This window comes from Nomia melanderi, chromosome 14, assembly GCF_051020985.1.
Source record: "Nomia melanderi isolate GNS246 chromosome 14, iyNomMela1, whole genome shotgun sequence".
In the NCBI taxonomy this organism is placed as follows: Eukaryota; Metazoa; Arthropoda; class Insecta; order Hymenoptera; family Halictidae; genus Nomia; species Nomia melanderi.
In genome coordinates, this window is record NC_135012.1 from 4907477 (window position 1) to 4927221 (window position 19745).

Sequence of the window (19745 nt, forward strand, 5' to 3'; positions counted from 1 at the left end):
GTTCATCCTCCGATTTCACCTATGCCATCATACTTAGACCAGAAAAAGCTCGACCTGTCCATTAAAAGTGAAATTCTTAATTAACGTCTTTCCCCCGGCGCACCTGTCAATCACCGTTACGTCTCGATACGCGTGCTTAGTCACCTCGTTATTCGGAAAGCGACAAACAAAGCGGCGTGCTCGCGCAGTGCCGCAGGATTCGAAGTGCCATGAACGTCCTTTTGCTGACGGTGAGTGCACAAGGATATACTCTAGTTTCTTCTTGATCCAACTGGATCTGTTGCAGACTCTTTTCTCCTTTGCCTCGGCGGAGACGTGTATCCGGTTCCTGAAGAACAGCGACGAGAAGGTAATCTTCCGCACGATACCAGGACAAATTCGGCGATGGAACAGAGTCGCGCAGGAGTTCGAGGAGATAGAAGCCGTGAAACTGAACGGAACAGCCGTGTGCAGCGTGAAAATGGCCAACGATCTGCGGGGAAGGACTATCGTCGTCGCCGCGGATACCGTACATTTCGAATCTGTCACGCAAGATTTTAGTCGCTCAGGAGCTATCGCGGTTAAGTCCAGAAAATGATAATTGTTTTTCAATACATTGTTTCTGAAATTATACGATACATTCAGAAGCTATAAAATGAAGGGCTTTCTGGTCTAGAACAAACGGAGAAACGAGTAAATTCTTTAATAACTAAAGAGAATATCATTTATTCCATTAAAATTTAGAAAAATCAGGAAATATTGAAAAACTGACTTACTTGCATTGGTTTCTGAGCGAATAATTGTGTTTCAATATGTTGTTTCTGAAATTATTATACGATGTATTCAGAAACTATAAAATGAAGGGCTTTCTGACCTAGAACAAACGAGATGGTCAGTTTTTCTCAGTGGAAACAGAAACAAGTGGAAGGATGACAAATGAACAAACGCAGAATTTTAAACCCGATCGTTTGACCGGTTCCCGGTACAATTAGTGTTGATGATCCTTACATTTCAGATGCACCCGTACATCATGAGAAACTCCGACGACACATCGGTGAGCGGGTTTATAGGCGACATATGGACGACCCTGGAGAAGGTCCTAGGATTCAAGTACGTCTCGATCTTTCCGAAACATTCGAATATTCCACGATCGTGACCACCAGAAAATCCGAAAGAAGGAACGCGCTAGATGAAATTCACAGATACGCAGTACGCTTGGAAGATGACTTGATATCAGGCGAAACAACGAAAGAACAATGGTGTCCTAGTTTACATTTGTATAGTTTCGATCGATTATGTGCAACCCTATGACGAATGGCAAATCGGTGATCGAAAGTATCAAAAATTGCAATACAAAACTGTCATCCTAGTTATCGAGTGATCTAGCAGTACACGTGCATACAACGTGTCTAATCGATACTTTCCATGGTCCAATATAAAAGACTTCTAAAAGCTAAAAACTCAAGGAGGCAAGGAAGCTGAAAGGAACACCGAATGTAACGAAGTAAGATGTTAACGACATAGAATGAAGGTGACGACACTATGAACTTTATTTTCTATCGTTACACCCGACTTCGTCGCACTCGTTCCTTCCAGTTTCACTGGCTCCCTGACTTTTTAGTTTTCGGGAGAACCGATGTCTTTCCTCCGAGTGCACGCGTGTCAGACGTCGTGTCGGCCCATTCACTCGAATTTCAGGGCTCGCGATCGAAACGACAAACGACCGCGCGAGCGCGTTGAAAGACCGTACGCGGAATTTGACCAATTTTCCGTGTACCACCCACACACGCCGCTCGGTCAAAATACTCGCATGATTCATTCGTCTAGACAGGTATAAGTATAGTACCGCTGGGGAAAAACGGGGGCGGCCGAGGGGGGGATGGTGGAACAGAAAATAGTGGCGGGCCGGTGCGTGCACCGTAATAAAGGCGTATTCTTCGTCGAAAATGCAGGACGATTTACCGAAAAGCGGGACCGTCGGCCAGCCAGACGCTGATGAATGGACAGGCTCACGCACTACTGGTAGCCACGGTGATTTATTCGGACACCTCCGGTTATTACGCTTACAGCACGCCGATTACCACCATCTCGTAAGCCCACCTCTAATTTATACCGCTGTATACGCCTAGCTTTCAGACTTTCTCGCTCGCTTTCTCGTCAAGGCATACCTTGACGGGAGGGATTCGCCGTTCGCGACATAATTCATCCAGCCATGCCTCCTACCACGAGAATACACTGTTCCGAATACCGTTCGTATTATCCACGCTGACAAGGGACACCGCGTAATCCCTTCGAACGCGATATGTAGGGTAGACCCGGGGCGAGTCGGATCACGGGACGAATCGGATCGAAACGCGTACGGCGAATTGTATTTCTCGTTACTCGTCTCTGAAATTCGCGAGAGGACAGCTTCGCGATTCTCTTTTTTATTACCTTTCAACGCGGCGACTGTCGTGACGGAGCTTCTAAATTATTTGAGAACAATTATAATTTGTTAGGTAACTTATATCGAATAAGAATGTTTCATAGAGTAAATGACTGGGAAACAATGTAACGTGAGCGATACCAACTAACTGTTAATGATACATTAACCCTTTGCACTCAGAAGTTTCTCAGTAGAAATATTTGGACATTTTCTGATGAGATAAAGACGACATTGTTTGAAACTAATTTAACGATAATTCACAGATAAATTAAGCGATAAAGTTATTTTATCTAAATATTTCACATTGTAAAATATAATTTTAATTTGAAATACTGAATATTCAACTTCATAGTTTCGCTGTATCAAGACAACCGATGACTGAAAGTCACCTTTCGAGTGTAAAGGGTTAAATATTTTCGAGAGAACAGTTTATTACCGATTAACCCAGCGACTATCATGGCGGCCGTCGATGATCGAAGCTTCAAAATTATTTGAGTGCAATTATAATTTGTTAATAACTGTTCCTCTTCATCTTCTCTACGAAATAAGCGATACATTAAATATTCGCGAGGGAATAGTTTCGCGATTCTCTTTTTATTACCGTTTAACACAGCGACTATCATGGCGGCCGCCGATGACCGAAGCCTCCAAATTATTTGAGTGCAATCACAAGAAAAAAAAAACTCACGTTGATTAAGACTGTTTCATAACGTAAATAACTAGGTAACGGTGCAACACGAGCACTGCGGTACCAAATAAGTAACTGTTCCTCTTCATCCTCGCTACAAGAAACTAAGCGAAACATCAGGCTCCGAAGGTTTCCGTGCGAACGTGTTAAGTGAGCAGTTATTTTCGTGTTCTGTATCGTCAAAGAAAAAGCGAGCGATCCGAACCGCCTTGAGCTACACCTTTTATCGAATATTTATCGAACAGAGATCCTCGCGTTGCAGGTACGCGCTGTTCGTGCGATCCGACGGGACAAGGGTTCCGCAGCAATGGTACAGGGACGTGTTCAGCGGAGGACTGTGGTCGACGATCATGGTGTTCGCCGTGGCCACCGCCGCTATCATTATCGGCATACAGTACCTCAAGAGGATCACGGGGACCAATTATATGGAAAGCGACGACGAGTTCTCGTCAGCGTCCTTTAATTTGTTGGTAATTCTCGGCTGCCTCAGCGGACAAGGTATACAACAAAACAACGTGTATCGATCAAAACGTGCCACGACTTCCAAATTCCTCGCGCCGGAAATAACATGCTCGCCCCATGAAATTACATACAAAGTCTTAATTAACCGAGACTTTTACACGGCCCAGCCAGCAGCTGAAATTAGGGAAAGTATACGTGTGTTTACGTTTAATGTACGGTGTGTTAACGTCGTGGCATGTTTCGATGAAGGATGTCAGAAGATTCCGGCCGCCTGGTCGCTCCGGATGATCGTCGTATCGCAGTTAATCACCGGATCGCTGCTGGCCGGAGGATTCAGCAGCACGCTTACCTCTTATCTGGCGATACGAGGGAACTCGGTGCCATTGGCCAGCCTCGAAGACGCGTCGCGGCAACGGAGTCACTCGGTTTGCGTGAGGAACGACAGCAGCGCCTACATCCACTTCACCGTGGTAGTTAATTTTCTAATTGGACATCCATTTCGGAAGTTGATTCGGCTTCACGCGATGCTCGTTTCTCTTTTATCTTATTTTCTTCTCCTCTCTTCTCTTCTCTTCTTTTCTCTTCCTTCCTCTTCTCTTCTCTTCTCTTCTCTTCCTCGGTTCAGAACGGATCGCCGTGGGGCGAGATGAAGCAGGAATGGAGGGATCTGGTCAATAACGGATGCCCGGACATGAGAGACACCGGCACGCTGGACTCGAAGCTGTGCAACCACGGTTTCGCCTACCTGGAGGTCCCGGACGTGTTCCTACCGATTTACCGGCGAGTCCGAAACGCCTGTCGCATCGTTCAGACGCCTCGTCGTTACTGGAGAATGAAGATCTCGTTCCTGCATGCCAGGTTCGGGGAACAACGACGCGTAATAGACACCTAGTAAGAGTTCTATCGTGAAAGATAATCGCAGAAGGTTTGAGGATCTTAGAAGAGCGTTGGGTGTATTCGTTTCTTCGTTTCCCTTGTTGCTCATAGCCTGATGAGATTACGATCGGCGGGAATACTGAAGTATCTCGAAGGGAAGTGGATGTCAGAAGGGATACGGAGCTCGGGAGTGGACGAGTCGACAGTTCAACCGGTCGAATACGCTCATGTTCATCTGCTGCTGTTGGGACTCGTCTACGCGTCGGCGCTGAGCTGTCTCGTCTGCGTTCTCGAGAACGTTTGGCACAAACTTTGCGAACGGAACACGCAGGGAAGTCGTTTAATTCCTTCTTTATTTGATTTACATGTGCGCCGTTACCTCGGTAAATATCTCGAATAACATTATAGTATTTGGGTGACGCAACTCGGAAGAATCGTCGCGCTCTAACGACTACTAGCACGAAATTCGCTTAATAGAGCTCCCGCGTTCCAGCGTCGGTGAATTCTCCAGCGCTCCTCCCATTACGCTGGCTTCTGAAACGAACGTAGCGCGCGAACGAAAAACGATCGTTTGAAAAATTGTTTATTATCCGCCGGCGAACGAGTGTGAAGTAAAGAGAATCTTTCGAAGCAGCACGCTTATCCTTAAGAAGGGATTCTCTTTTCTCTTGGCAAAGAAAAATCGATTTTTTGTTGTTTACAGAATCTTGTGGTTTAACTTTGTAGGAATGCCTCTGCAAATTTTCAGTTGAAATTCATAAAATTGTCAACGTTATGGACTTTTCTAGCAAGATATATACTTGTCGGCAAGTGATCGAACATCGTGACTCCCAGAATCCATGGCACTGTTGTAAAACGTTTATGTTATTGGAGTCGTAGTTTTCTGACAGCCAAGTTGAAATTTATTTGCAGTGACATTAGCATAATTCGATTTTATATTCGAGAAAAAAGAATGTGTAGGTCATGTAGACGAACGTATGGGATCGCGACTAAGAAATATAAAAATGACCAAGAAACTCGGAGGAAAAACAATTCACTGATAAATTAATTAAACAATTAACATTGTACTATGGTTTAGCTATTAGAAGACATTCAGATTCTATTGTATGTTATCATAAAATATCTTCAGATAAATGTCCGAAACAGATGTACCGTCCAAGGGGGTCGGATAGTTGGTGTAAGTGGCGTAAAGCTGAAGCTGAGGGTACTCTTAAAGAATTTAACCACGAGTCACCACTTTGTGAAGACTTGCAAAAGAAGTAAAATCACTTTATGAAGATTTATCTTCAAAAGAATTATTAGAAATGTGTTTGGGTAATGAAACTCAAAATAATGAAAGTTTCAATTCGACACTCTGGCGACTTGCTGCCAAACACCTTCACTGTGGACTAAAAACAATTGAGATTTCATCATTTATAGCAGCAGGCATTTTTAATGAAGGCTGCTATGCAATTTTAAAAATCATGGACGATATTGGTATTGTTATTAGAGATCAATGTGAAAGTTCTGCCACGAGTAGTGGCAAATGTCGATTACAAAGATCGGTGGGACGAAGCGTTGGAACAACAAAAATGGCCTGTACAGAGGCTAGAATAGCAAATTTAGAAAAAAATCAATTCGATGAGCAAGAGGAAGGAATAATATACGGACCTGGAATAGCTGATTAGTTGTAAATACTTGATATTTGTTCGGTAACTGTACTACAAACTTTAAACGAGTTTTTCTCGGAACCACTTTTTCGTAGCTGGTTGACACGATTTAAAAAGAAGTATTGGATCAATCAACCTGAAATTTTAACTGTACGTTAAGAAATGATCCTTTTATCGTTTGATCTACAGGCAAGACGATAGGTTGTACATATTTTTTTTAATTACCAAAAGTTCGGGTAATTTTCTGCGAAAAATCGAACATCTAAGTTTAAACAGTTACCATTTCTCGAAAAATAATTTTTCTTTTAATTCATTGTAGATCAAACGATAATTACATGTTTATAAAATAAAATCTCATTGGAATTTTTGATTTCATATCAACCGGAAGGCAGATATCGTGTCAACCGTTAATGAAGCAATTGTGCGGAGCGTCCTAGTTCACGGGCAATTCAAACTGTATTTTTAAGTGAACAGAACTAAAAAAATTTATGTAATGTAATGAAAATACAACAAACACACATACAAAGTTTCGAAATAATTAATGTTACACTTTTGTTTATAAAAAATCCTAAAGTATCGATATCTTTTACTAAGAAAAAAGGAAATTCCCCCTTAAAGTATGCGATGTCCGCGACGCGACACCCGGCTTCCCTCTTCTACAGACTAGTATATACTTAACGATATTCTGAAACAATGAAAAATAAAGATTCATGGCACATGGTTAACAGACGTATCGATTACAGTGTACTCGTTTCGAAAGACCTGTGGAATCGCTCCGATTCGCTGATTGGTTCTCGATGCGACGCATTCGTCGTCCTTTCCGTACGTTTTTCTTTTTTTTTACAGTAGTTTGATTAATAGATGGGAACCCGCTATCGGCAGCGTCCTTTTTGTACAAATAATCCCTTAAATTAGAGAACAAGAGTTTAGCGTACGCCCGGGCGGGTCGCAGCCGCGCGATCCACGACGCGAACCGCGTGGACACTCCGCCCGCGCGGACAAAGAGTGAAAGATTTTTGATTCGCTCGACCACCGAGCTCTCCGTGGGACACAAAACAATATTCGATATTCACAGTTAAGCACATTGAAAAATACTTCGTCTCGAAATTCGCGGCGCGCGCGAGACACCGCGCTTCCTAAGGATTGACCGTCTAATTTTGCTCTAACTAGCCCGTAGCGTCTTTAAAAAATTAAATTTCTTAAGCTTAACACTAGATCCTGCCTGCAGAAAATTACGGCGCCCCGCTACCGGTCGACGTGGCTCATCGAGACCGTTCACAATCTCCCCTGATCGCGAGCGAAAATAAAACGAAGTTGACCGTACACTCTGAACAGCGGCGGCCGTTTTCTCGCGGAGAAGAGTTTTCGCGCGGACGCGCTACGCCGTCCCGCGGTCGATCTTGTTGCCCTATACGGAAAAATAGTACACTGTTACGGTACACTGTCTCGCGGTTAAGCGTTCGCGGGGAATTTTAGTTAGCCTTTTCGTATCGTAAACGTATACTCGAATCGACTGACAATCGAATATTTAAAATTGCTTTCAAGTATAAAAGTGAAAAACGACTCGTCGCTCGTAAAAACCGTGGGTTCGCTCGTTCACGGCGCAATGTCGGTCGGTTCGGCGAAGAATTGGCTGGACCGATCCCGATGAACCACAGCGAGCATCTCGCGTACACCTGGCCAGAAGGTTTTGCGGTCCGGAGCGCGACTCAAATAATTATACGTAAGAAGAGAATCGATACACGACGGTCCTGACGCCGAGGACACGCGTGCACGAGCGCTGCACGGCGGGACGTGTTCGACTTTCGTCCGAATCGGCGAGATTGCGGACCTGGATCGGCATCAAGAACTGTACACCCCTGTCGTTCGTTGAAAACGTTCGAAACCGCTGTTTCCGACTGGTTGAAATCGGATTCGGTCCTCCTAGTTTTAAATCGGCGGTTCGACGAGTGGAAGTACTTGACCGGCGTCCGATGGGAATGCTCTGTCGCGGCGGCGAGCGCTGTTATCGTGGTCGGGCACGCCTCTCCAATGGACTCGCTCGAAACGGGCCTCGAACCGTTTCGAACCAACCGTCTTAGATCCTTGGATCAGCTCGCTTATAAGTACCTAGCGTCAGCGATCCGAACAAACGAATTTGTCGGTCGTCGACTCGCAATTTGTTGTGAATTCTCGACTGTTTTAGGATCCCGGAGATCGGACTGAGAAAAATCGGACGCCGCGTTACCAGAGCTCACACTTGTGAACCGGATTCATCCGTGACCCCTTCGCGCAGTTGAATTCCGATGCGAACTCCGGCAGATTCAACAGTGGCCCGATCACTCTGTACTTCGGTGGACAGTGGGTGTCTTTCTCGATTTGGAGAGCCATCGCCTCGGACGTTATAGCCGAACACCAAACCTGTTTGCGGGATTTGAAACAGTTGTTAGTAACGCAGGTGTCTGAGCTGGGAACGATTCAACGTACGGATACATTGAAGAAGTGAGTAGATACCTGAGCAAAATTTAAGAAGAACAGCTGTCGGTGCGTCAAGTTTAAACCGGGCAGAGGCAACTGATCCTTGTACGTTTTAGGCGCGGTGACGTACGCGTGGTACGCCGCTTTAAGGCCTCCGTTGTCCGCGATGTTTTCTCCTATCGATCGACTCGATTAGTATAGAGAAGTTCAGACGAAGAAGGTGAGATCGCGTGACAGTGCATTACCCAATGTTTGCCGTCCGTTCACGTGTCGGCCGTCTATCTCGAAGCCGTTATACTGCTCCACGAGACATTCCGTTCTATTTTTGAATCTATCTATCGTCGCGTTGTTCCACCATTGATTCAAGTTCCCGTTCAAATCGTACTCTCTCCCTGAAATAGGAGAAACGATTACCGCGCTGCAGAAATGGGAACCGAACGGGGCAGCCAAGCGTCGTACCTTGATCGTCGAACGCGTGCGTCAGTTCGTGTCCCATGACCACCCCTATCCCACCGAAGTTCAAACTCTCGGGATTCTCCATATCGTAGAACGGACTCTGCAGAATACCGGCGGGGAACACCATTTGATTCTTGGTAGGCCTGTAGTAAGCGTTCACCGCGGGTGGAGTCATGATCCAAGTGGTCTTGTTCACGGGCTGGTCCAGCTTCTCTAAGTTCTTCCGTAAGTTGTACTTGTTCACCCGGATGTTGTTCTGGAAGTATTCGTTCTGCTTCACCGTTAGATCTTTGTACCGGTCGTCGAGCTCGTTAGGGTTCAAAATGAAGTTCGGGAAGCCGATCATGTCCGTGATCGCGTTCGCCTTCTCCTCCGCGGACCGTCTAGTCTCCGCGTCCATCCAGTCCACGTTCTTCAAGTTCTTCGTGAAAGCTTTGCGCACTTGGTCGACCATCTCCTCCGCCTGCAATCACTTTCCGTTACTGGACGAATCGGGACAGTCGACGACAGACAGTTCACCTAACCATTGGCTTGCTCTTCCCGCGGAAAACTTCTCGGACGAACATGACTCCGACCGCGAAGCCCATCGCGTTGCTGGTGTCGCTGACACAATAACGCCATTGCTCTTCTCGCCCTTCCGAGCCGATCAGGGCCTTCCTCAGACCCTTGTAAGCGTCGCGGAACGGTTTCGACAAGCAGCCGGTTAACGACCTCACCGTCTGCCAGACTAGATAGTTGTTTAGTACTCTGCGGAAGAAAAAGAAAGCTAGAGAATTCTCGATTCGAGAGAGGTCGAGAAGTATTCGGAAACCCTGTCCAGCTTACATTTTCTTCTCGTCGGTTTTGGTGTACTCCGACACGATCTTCGACAGCTTGGCGAAATATTCCGGCGCGAAGTTGACTATCGTCGCGGTGCCGTTGATCTTCTTCTTCACCAACCGCGTGGCGTTTTGGAAGTAGGTTACCCAAGACAACTGTGATTGCACGGACCATTATACCTACAGATCACTGTGGATCCCGTGTGCGAAGAGGAGAACGTTCTACGTACGAAAGGTGCTTTTTCTTGAAGCTGGTTCAACGTCATCAGGTTGTAAAGCTTCTCCTCGTCCCTGCGTTCCTCCAGTGGGATCGTAATCTTCGCCAACTGAGTCTCAAAGTTGATCACTTCCTGCATTTGTTTCCTAGTCGAGTCCTCCTCCCCGCCGAGCAACACGCCGATCTGCGAATACGCATTTTCCGTCGTGACTCTGTTCTAATTATTTCTTTAACCCTCTGCGGACCACCACTGCATATATGTATTCTTTATAAAGCGTCGATCTAGCCGATGAACTCATAAATGCCTCCGGTAAACACAATTGATAGAACATTTTATTTCTCATGTGGAGAAGCTGCATACATGTGTCCAGAATCTAACATTCTGAACTACTGCGAGCGATAATAGCGTGTAGACCAGTAGCGGCACGCGTAAAGGCACTGGAACTGCACCACCCCCAATTTCCACTTGATATTATCGATAACATTTGATGCAATGAGTCCTTGTTTAGTTCATTCTTTCTTTACGTACAATATATAATTCTGAACTGTTTGAGTACCACAGGTTTTTAAAAAAACACGGTCTTAATCTATGTTAATACTAATAATTAATATATATATATAATATATATAATATATATAATATATATATATAATATGTATATATATATAATATAATATTTAATTTATAATAGGTAACAACGAAATACAAAATGTATTACTTGGATTACTTATATACGAAAAAGTAGCGATGCGACGTACATGCGTCAGAAAAGTTGTGCGCGTTTCGCCAGATTGTGAGTGCGCCGTCAGTTGTCCGTATCGTTCAAATGCGCTGGGTTTTTTCGACATGAAATCTGAAGTGCGCGAAAGTCGCGTGTGGAACTCAAACGGTTAAGCTTAATATCAGTAGCCATCCTCCAGTTTACGAAAGAGATACAAACATTTTAAAACAAAGGCTAATCATTTTCTGGAGCAGCATCCCCACTAGTTTTAGTTACGAGTCGCCACTGGCGTAGACAGAAATGTGCACTGGCAATTTCAAACGACTATCGCGGCAGCAGCTCGTCTAGACGGGAAGCTTCTAACTGTCCCGTCCGCAGAGAGTTGAAAACTTCAGTTCGCAGGAATGTAGCGACGAGGATCGTTCACGGTATCATCTATCACAGCAGTACCTTCGTCATGTAGTCCAAATAGGCGGCCAACACGTTGCCGTGCTCGGTAACGTTCAGATAATTGTCAGCGGTCGGCAACGTCAGGCCGCCTTGGTCCATCTAGAAAAGAACACAAAACGATCGAGCCGTTAACGCGCGGAACCAGGAAGCGTCCGTAAAGATCTCTAGAACTCCCGAGCGCGCTCACCTGTATAATGTGCCTGGTGCTATTCCGTTCGTCTTCGTTTACCGCCCAAGTAAACAGACCGTCCATGTTGTATACGTTCTGCAGAACGTGCATGCTGGTTTGCAAGGACCACGCGGAGACGTTAAACTTCCCGGAGATGTTCCAGCCGCCGATGGCATCTAGCAGCTCGAGCATGGGCTTCGCGCCGAGCGTCTCTATGGTCTCATTCGCGTCCATGCACGAGAGAAAATAATACTTGGCCTTCTTCTCCGCCTTCGACTTGATCTCGGTGAGCGGTTTCTCTGTCGGCAGGAAAACACACGTCGATACTCGCCGTTAAAGGATTTAGTTGTTCCTTCGTTTTTTTTCTAGATCTGAAGGCGCTTCTTTTTATACCTTCTGAACATGTATAATAATTATGCATTAACCCTTTGCGGACGAATGTCGACATTTCGACGAGATGAAATTTTCATATTCGGAAAACTAAGTCGTAAATGATCGCATGCAACAAGTAGTCTATAATTTGTATATCGCTAAATATCCGTTCAATGGTATTGTCTGTATATACTATGAATGTAATTTGTTTCAGTAAATAGCAATACACGGTGTACAATTTATTTAACACGTTCACTGCCACGAGAAACGTCAGCGTTTGTACATATCACTTATTCCTTCGTGGCAAAGATAAAAAGGAACAATTATGAATTACTTGTTACCACGATTCTTACGTTACACTCTTATCTAGTTATTCACGCTATCGAACATTTTCACTCGACACCGGTTGTCTGAATTCTAATTGTTTCCAAATGTTTTCCAAGTTCGAACCCATGGGACCACTGTGGAAAGTGTTAACCACCTTGCAGGTCGCACCGTTTCCGCGAGACAGTTACCGAGAACGTTCTTGACCACCAGCTGATTCTCTTGCTCCAGTTTACCGAACGTTCCCCAGATGCTGTTCCCATCCGGTATCGGGTTCTTCTTCATCCAGCCGCCGCACGCGTACCCATAGAAGTCCTCGCACGGGTCCACCGTGCGGTCGATACTGTTTATGATGGACGCGGCCACGGTGACGCAGTGCTCCGTCAAGCAGTGCGTCCCATCTGAAAATACGGAATTATTTTTATGGCCTACAGTCGCGCACACCTCCTAAATGATCACGCCGAGTACACACCGTCTCCGTGAGATGTTACGTGGAGTATCTGCGCCTCGTCCCAGTTGTTCTTACTGCTGATCATTATTGAGAGCATCACGACCATCATCAGCAGGATCGAGCATATGACGAAAAGGTATCGCTCCAGCGCGCTCCTCGACCTCCACAGCCACGTACCCTGCGCGAAACAAACGGACCCCGCTCGTTTAAGCCTGTTAGAAAGCGTCGCGCGACCATTGAACTTCGTCTTATTGCTAGAATCATTCTATTGCTACTACTCCGGTCCAATAATACCAATTGTTCCCCCGTTCCCGTGCAAACGGGGAAACGACTTTTGCGCGGCCGAGCTCGTTGAGAAATCTAATCAACTCGCGTTCAAGGTGTCGTGGTACCGTTTGTACCACGAGAGGTTGGAACACGCTGGTGCTCTCGTCGTCACGAGCAACTTACGTGAAAAATTCTCGATTGTTTCATCGCGCGAGATGATCAAGTCGGTAATTCGAGAATGCGTTGTTTGCCAGAGACGAAAGGCAAAATACGTGCAAATCGAGTTCGCGACGCGGCTGTTTTTCTGATAGTCGGTGTAGATTTTACAGGACCATTATTCTACGAGTCAGGGGAAGGGGTGGATCTGCATTGTCAGATGCGCGGTTTATCGAGCAGTTCATTTAGTACTGGCTATGTGATTGTCGACCGAAGGGTTCCTAGATTGCTTTAGAAGATTTGTCGCGAGACGCGGTCATCGAAGTGTGTGTATAGCGACAATGGTACTAATTTTACAAGTGCCGCTAACGCTCTTATAGAATTAGACTGCGAAAGAATATTTAAATATAACGCGGCGCATAGAATCAAATGGGTCTTCAACCCCCTTTTAGCACCTTGGCGGGGTGGATGGTGGGAGAGACTTAGGAATATTAACACGTTCCGTGCACGGAAATTTCGGTCATATTTTGCTTATGAACTGTATTGAGTTTTTAAATAAAATATTAAGTTATATTCAAGTTTTCTTTTAATTTTATATATTTTGATATCGTTTCTTGATGTTTTCGGTGCTTTGTAACGTACACAGCTATTCTTGACCATGTGTCCACATGTGGTACACGTGGCACTGAACGTGTTAAAGACAATTTTAAGGAAAATTTCAGGGAAAGCGAGTTTATCATACGAAAGCTTAACGACGATATGTGACGCGATCTGAAACCATTGACACCGTCTATGTTCCCCCAACAAATTCGGGAGATTGTTGTGCCAGATGTAAACATGGTAGAGCACGCAAAGTTAAATAAAAAGCTTGAATACAGGCAGAAGATTTTTTATGATATTAGAGAAAGATTTCACGCCGAGTATCTGGGTGAATTGCTGCTGAAAGAGAAAAGGAAAGAAACGCGCAAGATAAAAAAGGGCGATGTTGCTCTAATCGAAGATGATAAACGTAAACGCATCGATTGGACCACGTGCACGCGTCGTCGATGTAGTATCGGGACGCGACAGCGAGAAGAGAATATTTTTCTTGAAAACAAAAATCGGAATACTTAAAACACGCGTTCAACGTATTTATCCTCTAGAAATACACCGTGGAACATGATTTTTCTTTCGTAATAGCCACTGGATAGTCCTTATAAAGTTTCTTACCTTGAACACGAATCCGGAAACCGAATTGCTGGTCCAGTTCTCGAAAAAAATGGGATTTTGTAAAAACGGTCGAGTTTCGCCGAGAAACAAGTGTTACGTGGAAACTAACAAATGATAGGCGGTTAAAATTTATCATGAAAAATAGAGGAGAGTTGCCCGAATATGTAGCTATAAAAATGTTGAATATTGCGTATCATTGAATGTTTGCGAATGATGATCAAAGCTGAAAGAATCGTGTATCGGCCAGAAACAATTGAATACTGAAAAGAAAAGAGGAGAACTAAAGGGAAACGTGATCGAGTGTACTCAGGGAAGAACCGTGTAAATGGTCATCCCGTGAGCGTGACTGACCGTGACAGAAATCTTAGATCAGTGACAGGAAGTCGCCGCGTTTCTTTTTGTCCACGGAAGACCGCTCGAGCCGAGATCCAGTTGACCGAATTACACATTTCCATCGATCCGAATTAGACAATCGAAACGTACCGAACGATATCTGATGTATGTCGCCGAGGTGCTGATGTCCTCGCTGTTCAGTACGCCGGACCCGATGCTGTTGATGTCCTCATCCTCGTTCCCTGCCTGTTTGTACATCATCATCTGCAAGGCAAAACCACGAAACGATTACTGTTGACCGGCGTCGATTTATTTCTCGTACGCGAAACATGAACGGAACAGTCGTGAATTCGCTCGAAACGAAAAGACTCACTGGAGGCGTAAAATCAAGGACGCAAAACACAATGCCTAGCGCGCGAGACGATCTAATTGCTAACTGGTAAATATTTCCGAGGACCAATCACCGAAATAGCTTCCCGTGCACGGGAATTATGTTAATGACAATGTTCTTGGAGCGCTCCGGCGCTCGACGTTTCCACTGCCAGAATTCCGAGCGGAATAACTCCCGCACGACCGCTCTCGCTCTGCGGGGAGAAGAGAGCATGCGCCCTTCGCGTGATTTCTACAACTAAAACACACAGCTGCAGTTGCATACCGCACTCGCGCATTCGTACACACAACGCATACACGCTCGGCTGCCCTACGATAATTTGGTAAATTTCATTTGACATTTTTCAGATTTAAAATAATTGCTAGATTTTTGTAGGACGATACTGTACTCTTAATTTATGCTGGAATAGTTTTGAATGGTGATTCTTTTAATGCAGAGTAAAAGTACTGAAATTTACCGATACCTAGTGTTTGACGATTTCGACCCACTGTGCGTTACGAAGAACCGAATACCAGGGACGCCGGTTGCTTTCTCATCGCGGGAACAATATTGTGACGATTGCGCGTAATTGATAGGACGTATACAAAAGAAAACCGGTGAACACGGATCCGAAGCTCAATGATTCCCCAGATGAAAACAGCTTTCGTTTAAAAAAGAGTATAATATATAGACTGTATCGAGGACACCGAATTATCTCGGAAACTATCAGTGATAGGAACAGATGTGTCAAATAAATGTTACAGGGTATGAAATACTATATATCACGGCAAGAAGTATATTACTATGGCGTGACCTTGAAACGTCCTGCAGGGGTCACATCACAATTCTTAACACGTTCGTGTCCGCGTCACCCGTATCTCTGGGTGACAGGTGTACCTCCAAATATGGGTGACGCTCTTCTTGTTCAAGTTAATAGGATTTTCAATTGGATTTTTAAAAGGAACTTAATGGAATAAGTACTGAAATATAAATGCAGGATACGCAACATAGAAATATTAAAAATATACACATTATACATCCTCCATATCCGAATCTGAACTCGATGAAACTTTATTTATAACTCTTATAAAACTCACTACTTCGCCATCACTACTTTCCTTACTTTCAATTGTACTTTTACGCCGTCCAGTGAACATTTTTAGGATAAAAAGATCACTGATGTGCATCTGGAAAAGTATGCTTCTTGACTAAATGGAGGATTTGGAATAACTGCAGTGAGATCTCTCGCCGACCTCTAGCCGAAAAGATTATCATTTTCCCCATTGCGGAACTAAACACTGCATCTTTTATAATGAAAAGACGCGGGCCTACTCGGGCCTGTGTCCTTGCTATTCCCGCTTATCTCTCTGTTTATTTTCTGCCGCGCCGACAGTCGGATTTGGGCCCCGCAAGAAACTCGGCCGAATCGCGGTGGGCGCCGAACGTGTTAAATGGAACCCTACACTTTCGATTTCATATTTTTGAAACGCACGTTCAGACACTTCGAAACAATAGAAACGAAATTTCTCGCGTGACAATCGCACTGTCCGTCGAGTACCATCCCTATCGACGAACCGACAACTTCCGGTTGCTGATATTTTGGTAAGGTTTGGTGACGTTTCGCGTCACGATAAAATACCTCCCGCCGTGATACATAGCATTTCATGCTGTGTAACTTTTGTTCAACACATGTGTCCGTATCACTGATATTTTCCGAGATAATTCGGTGTTCTTCATTCGGTCCCTATACATTCTTTTTTAAACAAAACGACTTTTACCTCGGGAACTATTGACCTTTGGACCCGTGTTTGCAGGCGTCTTTTTACACGGACTAGTAAGTTGTACGCGTTTTATCATTTCCGCGAAATAAATTAGGAACACCATGTATATTTCTTGTACGGGCGGTGAACGCGAGGACAATGCGTCACAAGCAATAACGAAAAATTGTGGCGCGTGCGCCCCCAGCCTGGCCTCGCTGACCTCCTCGGCCGAATTAACGCATTATTGGGACATCTTTCGACACCTTCGGACGAGCAAAGCGTTTTCAAGACTTTCTTCGAGGCTTTGAATTCTTCTTTCCTTGCATTGTGCTTTTTCGCGAGATTATATATTAACACTTTGACTGCCACGGCGGTCACCGATGACCGGAGCTTTCGAATTACAAGAAAATAGTTATCACTTGGAAGATAATTGGTTTCAAATACAAATTTTCGCTTTGTAATAATTCTCGCTTTGTATCTTTGCTATAGAAAGGATAAGTGATGCATAAAACGCTTATGTTTTTCGCGGCAGTCAACGTGTTAAGATACCGACGAACGATTCGAAGTAGTAAGCGGAATTAGCATACCGGGAACTAGTTGAAATTGAAAATTGTTCGAATGTTACGTTCGACGTACTCGTCCCGAACCGTAAACCATAAGATACTTAGACGCCACGTGTGACGCAGCGACAAACTGTCACCGTAAAAACCCCGTAACCGTAAAGACCAAACAAATAGTTATAAATCACGACGATGACGAAACGAACCTAGACTTTTGACAATATCCCACTTTAAGACACCAAATAGACACACCCTCGGCTAATGATGAAACACAACTATCCTCCACACAAAAATGCAAGTGACCAATCCCAGAGAAACCCAAGTTTACATAAAACATGACGCTACGAGAACCAGTATTACTTTTATACCAACAATCCGCCGTGTGTCATTCTTCAATCGAGACAAGAACCCAACCGTTTATACGGAAACCCTTCCGTGTGTTGCGACAACGTAACGTCGAACCTTGTTCAATTCTCACCGCCTCGACAACCGAGACGCGTGGAAATCGACAGCGCAACTGACAAAGGAAACATCGTCGCGACAACATTGAAGCCCAATAGATCTACACGAATAATTTACACGAGTCTACGCAAGAGAACGAGAACGTTAAACAGGAAAGTTCAAAGAAGACAGGTTTCTTTTGAGAACACCAGCGTCGATCAGCTGAACGGATCGCATAAACTGCGCAACGAAGATGAGAAACCGCAAAGGAAACGCGACGAAGCTCTTGTCGGAAGCAAGCAGCATGCACGAGGAGGAGCCGCTTAAGCACGCGCGCACGCGTATGCAATCGAGCTGTCAGTTTCGTCACTGGCCTTTCGTTGTGGCAGGAAACGGACACTTGTACCGATGTTAATACAATTAAAATGTTTTTCGCTCGAACCCGTCGGATCTTATTCGATCCGTTCTATTCCGCGGCGACGTCCGTTGGGAGCAGAAACGACCACGACCGCCGTGATATGCGAAACAACCGCGCGAATCCCGGCACAGATCAGCGGGCCGCGTCGAGTATTTCGGTGACAGATTCAATTATCCAGGGAAGCTAGAACTAGCGGTCGTTACGGCAGCAGCTAGACGGCGCGGCAACCGGGAATTGGCTTCGCTCGAGCGTTAAACGAGCGCGTTACCTCGATTTCGTCTAGATGGACGCGAAACGCGCGGCCTGCAGCCGCGAAACTAAGCTCGCCCGTCTGCACCGGGCCTATTGGTCGCAGAGACGAACGTCGCTAAGATTAGACTACAGGAAGAAGACGCGAGCCACGTGCAATTATCTCGTCGACGAGCGAACGAGCACGAAAGCGCGACGCAAGCTGCGTTCTCGCGACGATACTGGCGGGCCTGGAATCGCGTCGGCACGGAGGACGAATCCCCTACCGTCCGACGCGATTGCGACGCTTCCTAGAGCCTAGATAACACTCTATCGATCGGTCCGCTTGCGATTACGTTCCACGCGATGTACGATTTACAGAAAATCGCGCGGGCATTTTCGGGTCCCCTGCGACATTGGCATTACGTAACGCCATACGCCCACTCTTCGGACGACGTTGCACTTGTGCAGCGAACGAAACCGAGTCAACGCGCCGAGAGGGTGGTGTCTGTCCATCGTCGGCGGCTCCGGTTCCCCGTTTTCCATTCCAACTCACCTTCACCGACATCTTTGCCCGCCACCGATCCCGGAATCGTCGCACAATCACTTCAATTATCGATTCACTAGACCGAGAGCCGGGTCGAATCACCCGATGATGGACGAGCAGCACCGGGACGACAGGGCGAGATAGGGTGACAGGGCGACGGAACGGCGGAACGACGGGGCGACGGAGAAGGAAGGGCGATGGCCGAAGGATGAAGAAAGCCGAGGAAACACGGTACCACGCTCGTCCCCGAGACTATGACATTTTCCAGCTCGGTTTTTCGTCGCAGCTCCGCCGCTGTATCGGTGCCGCCAGGTGCGCGGCTGTCTCTCTCTCATGGGGATGGTTTGATGCACCTCCAACCCCTCTACCAATCCTCCTCGTATTGATTTCCGCCGGATCCCTGGATGGCACCTGCCATCTCTTTACCATTCGACTTTCGCCACGCTCCGCCGGGCACCGTTTACCATCGCAGTCCACGCTCGTCTGTTTTATCGGCGTAGCTTCCGATAACGATTCGCGATCGTCTTCCTCTAATTCCTATCGCATCTGCAATCATCGAAACGCGAGGACCAATCTGGTTGCAACGACTGGTTACCGGCTACTCACTTGTCAGGATTCTAATCGATGCCCGCGAACGGCTGGTTCCATGGGGTTCTCCTTCCGCGGGTAGCGACCGATAACGGAGACGACGCTCGGAAGGAACTGGTGGTTTCAAGGGATGCTGTGCGAGGGATCGTAGTCGATCGAGGCAGGACTCGGTAACTGAAAACAGATCGAGGAGAGAGTGGATCGAATCGCAAGTAATCGTGATGGAAAGAAAATAATGTTACCGATTTGAAGGAGACTAACTGGGTGGTTGCAAAGAGCAATGCCACGAACGTTACGTGAATAAATATTTCGTCTTTATTTCAGAAAGACATTCCTTCTCCTCCGTCTCCTCA

General features: G+C 45.8%; 2 protein-coding genes across 6 annotated transcripts; one reads left to right on the forward strand and one right to left on the reverse strand.

The window, feature by feature from the left end:
* The first annotated feature begins 209 nt into the window (after positions 1–209).
* On the forward strand, positions 210–5733 carry LOC116427137 (putative glutamate receptor). The gene is made up of 8 exons (XM_031977128.2): positions 210–230; positions 287–508; positions 995–1089; positions 1908–2069; positions 3355–3590; positions 3804–4024; positions 4180–4445; positions 4542–5733. The coding sequence occupies exons 1-8, from the start codon at positions 210–212 to the stop codon at positions 4828–4830; spliced, it is 1512 nt and encodes a 503-aa protein (XP_031832988.2). The 3' UTR covers positions 4831–5733.
* Positions 5734–6093: 360 nt separating this feature from the next.
* On the reverse strand, positions 6094–19561 carry Nep3 (M13 family metallopeptidase neprilysin 3). 5 transcript variants are annotated; one of them, XM_031977125.2, is made up of 14 exons: positions 19411–19561; positions 18814–19350; positions 14631–14744; positions 12537–12693; positions 12256–12465; positions 11387–11667; positions 11200–11298; positions 10041–10211; positions 9818–9966; positions 9517–9739; positions 8996–9455; positions 8782–8928; positions 8573–8712; positions 6094–8479 (listed from the first exon to the last, which is right to left on the reverse strand). In XM_031977125.2, the coding sequence occupies exons 2-14, from the start codon at positions 18823–18825 to the stop codon at positions 8303–8305; spliced, it is 2340 nt and encodes a 779-aa protein (XP_031832985.1). In that variant the 5' UTR covers positions 18826–19350; positions 19411–19561; the 3' UTR covers positions 6094–8302. The 5 variants fall into 5 exon arrangements, with proteins under 5 accessions (XP_031832985.1, XP_076229775.1, XP_076229777.1 ...); XM_076373660.1 differs by lacking the exons at positions 18814–19350; positions 19411–19561 and adding an exon at positions 18298–18518; XM_076373662.1 differs by lacking the exons at positions 18814–19350; positions 19411–19561 and adding an exon at positions 17986–18229.
* Between the last annotated feature and the right edge of the window lie 184 nt (positions 19562–19745).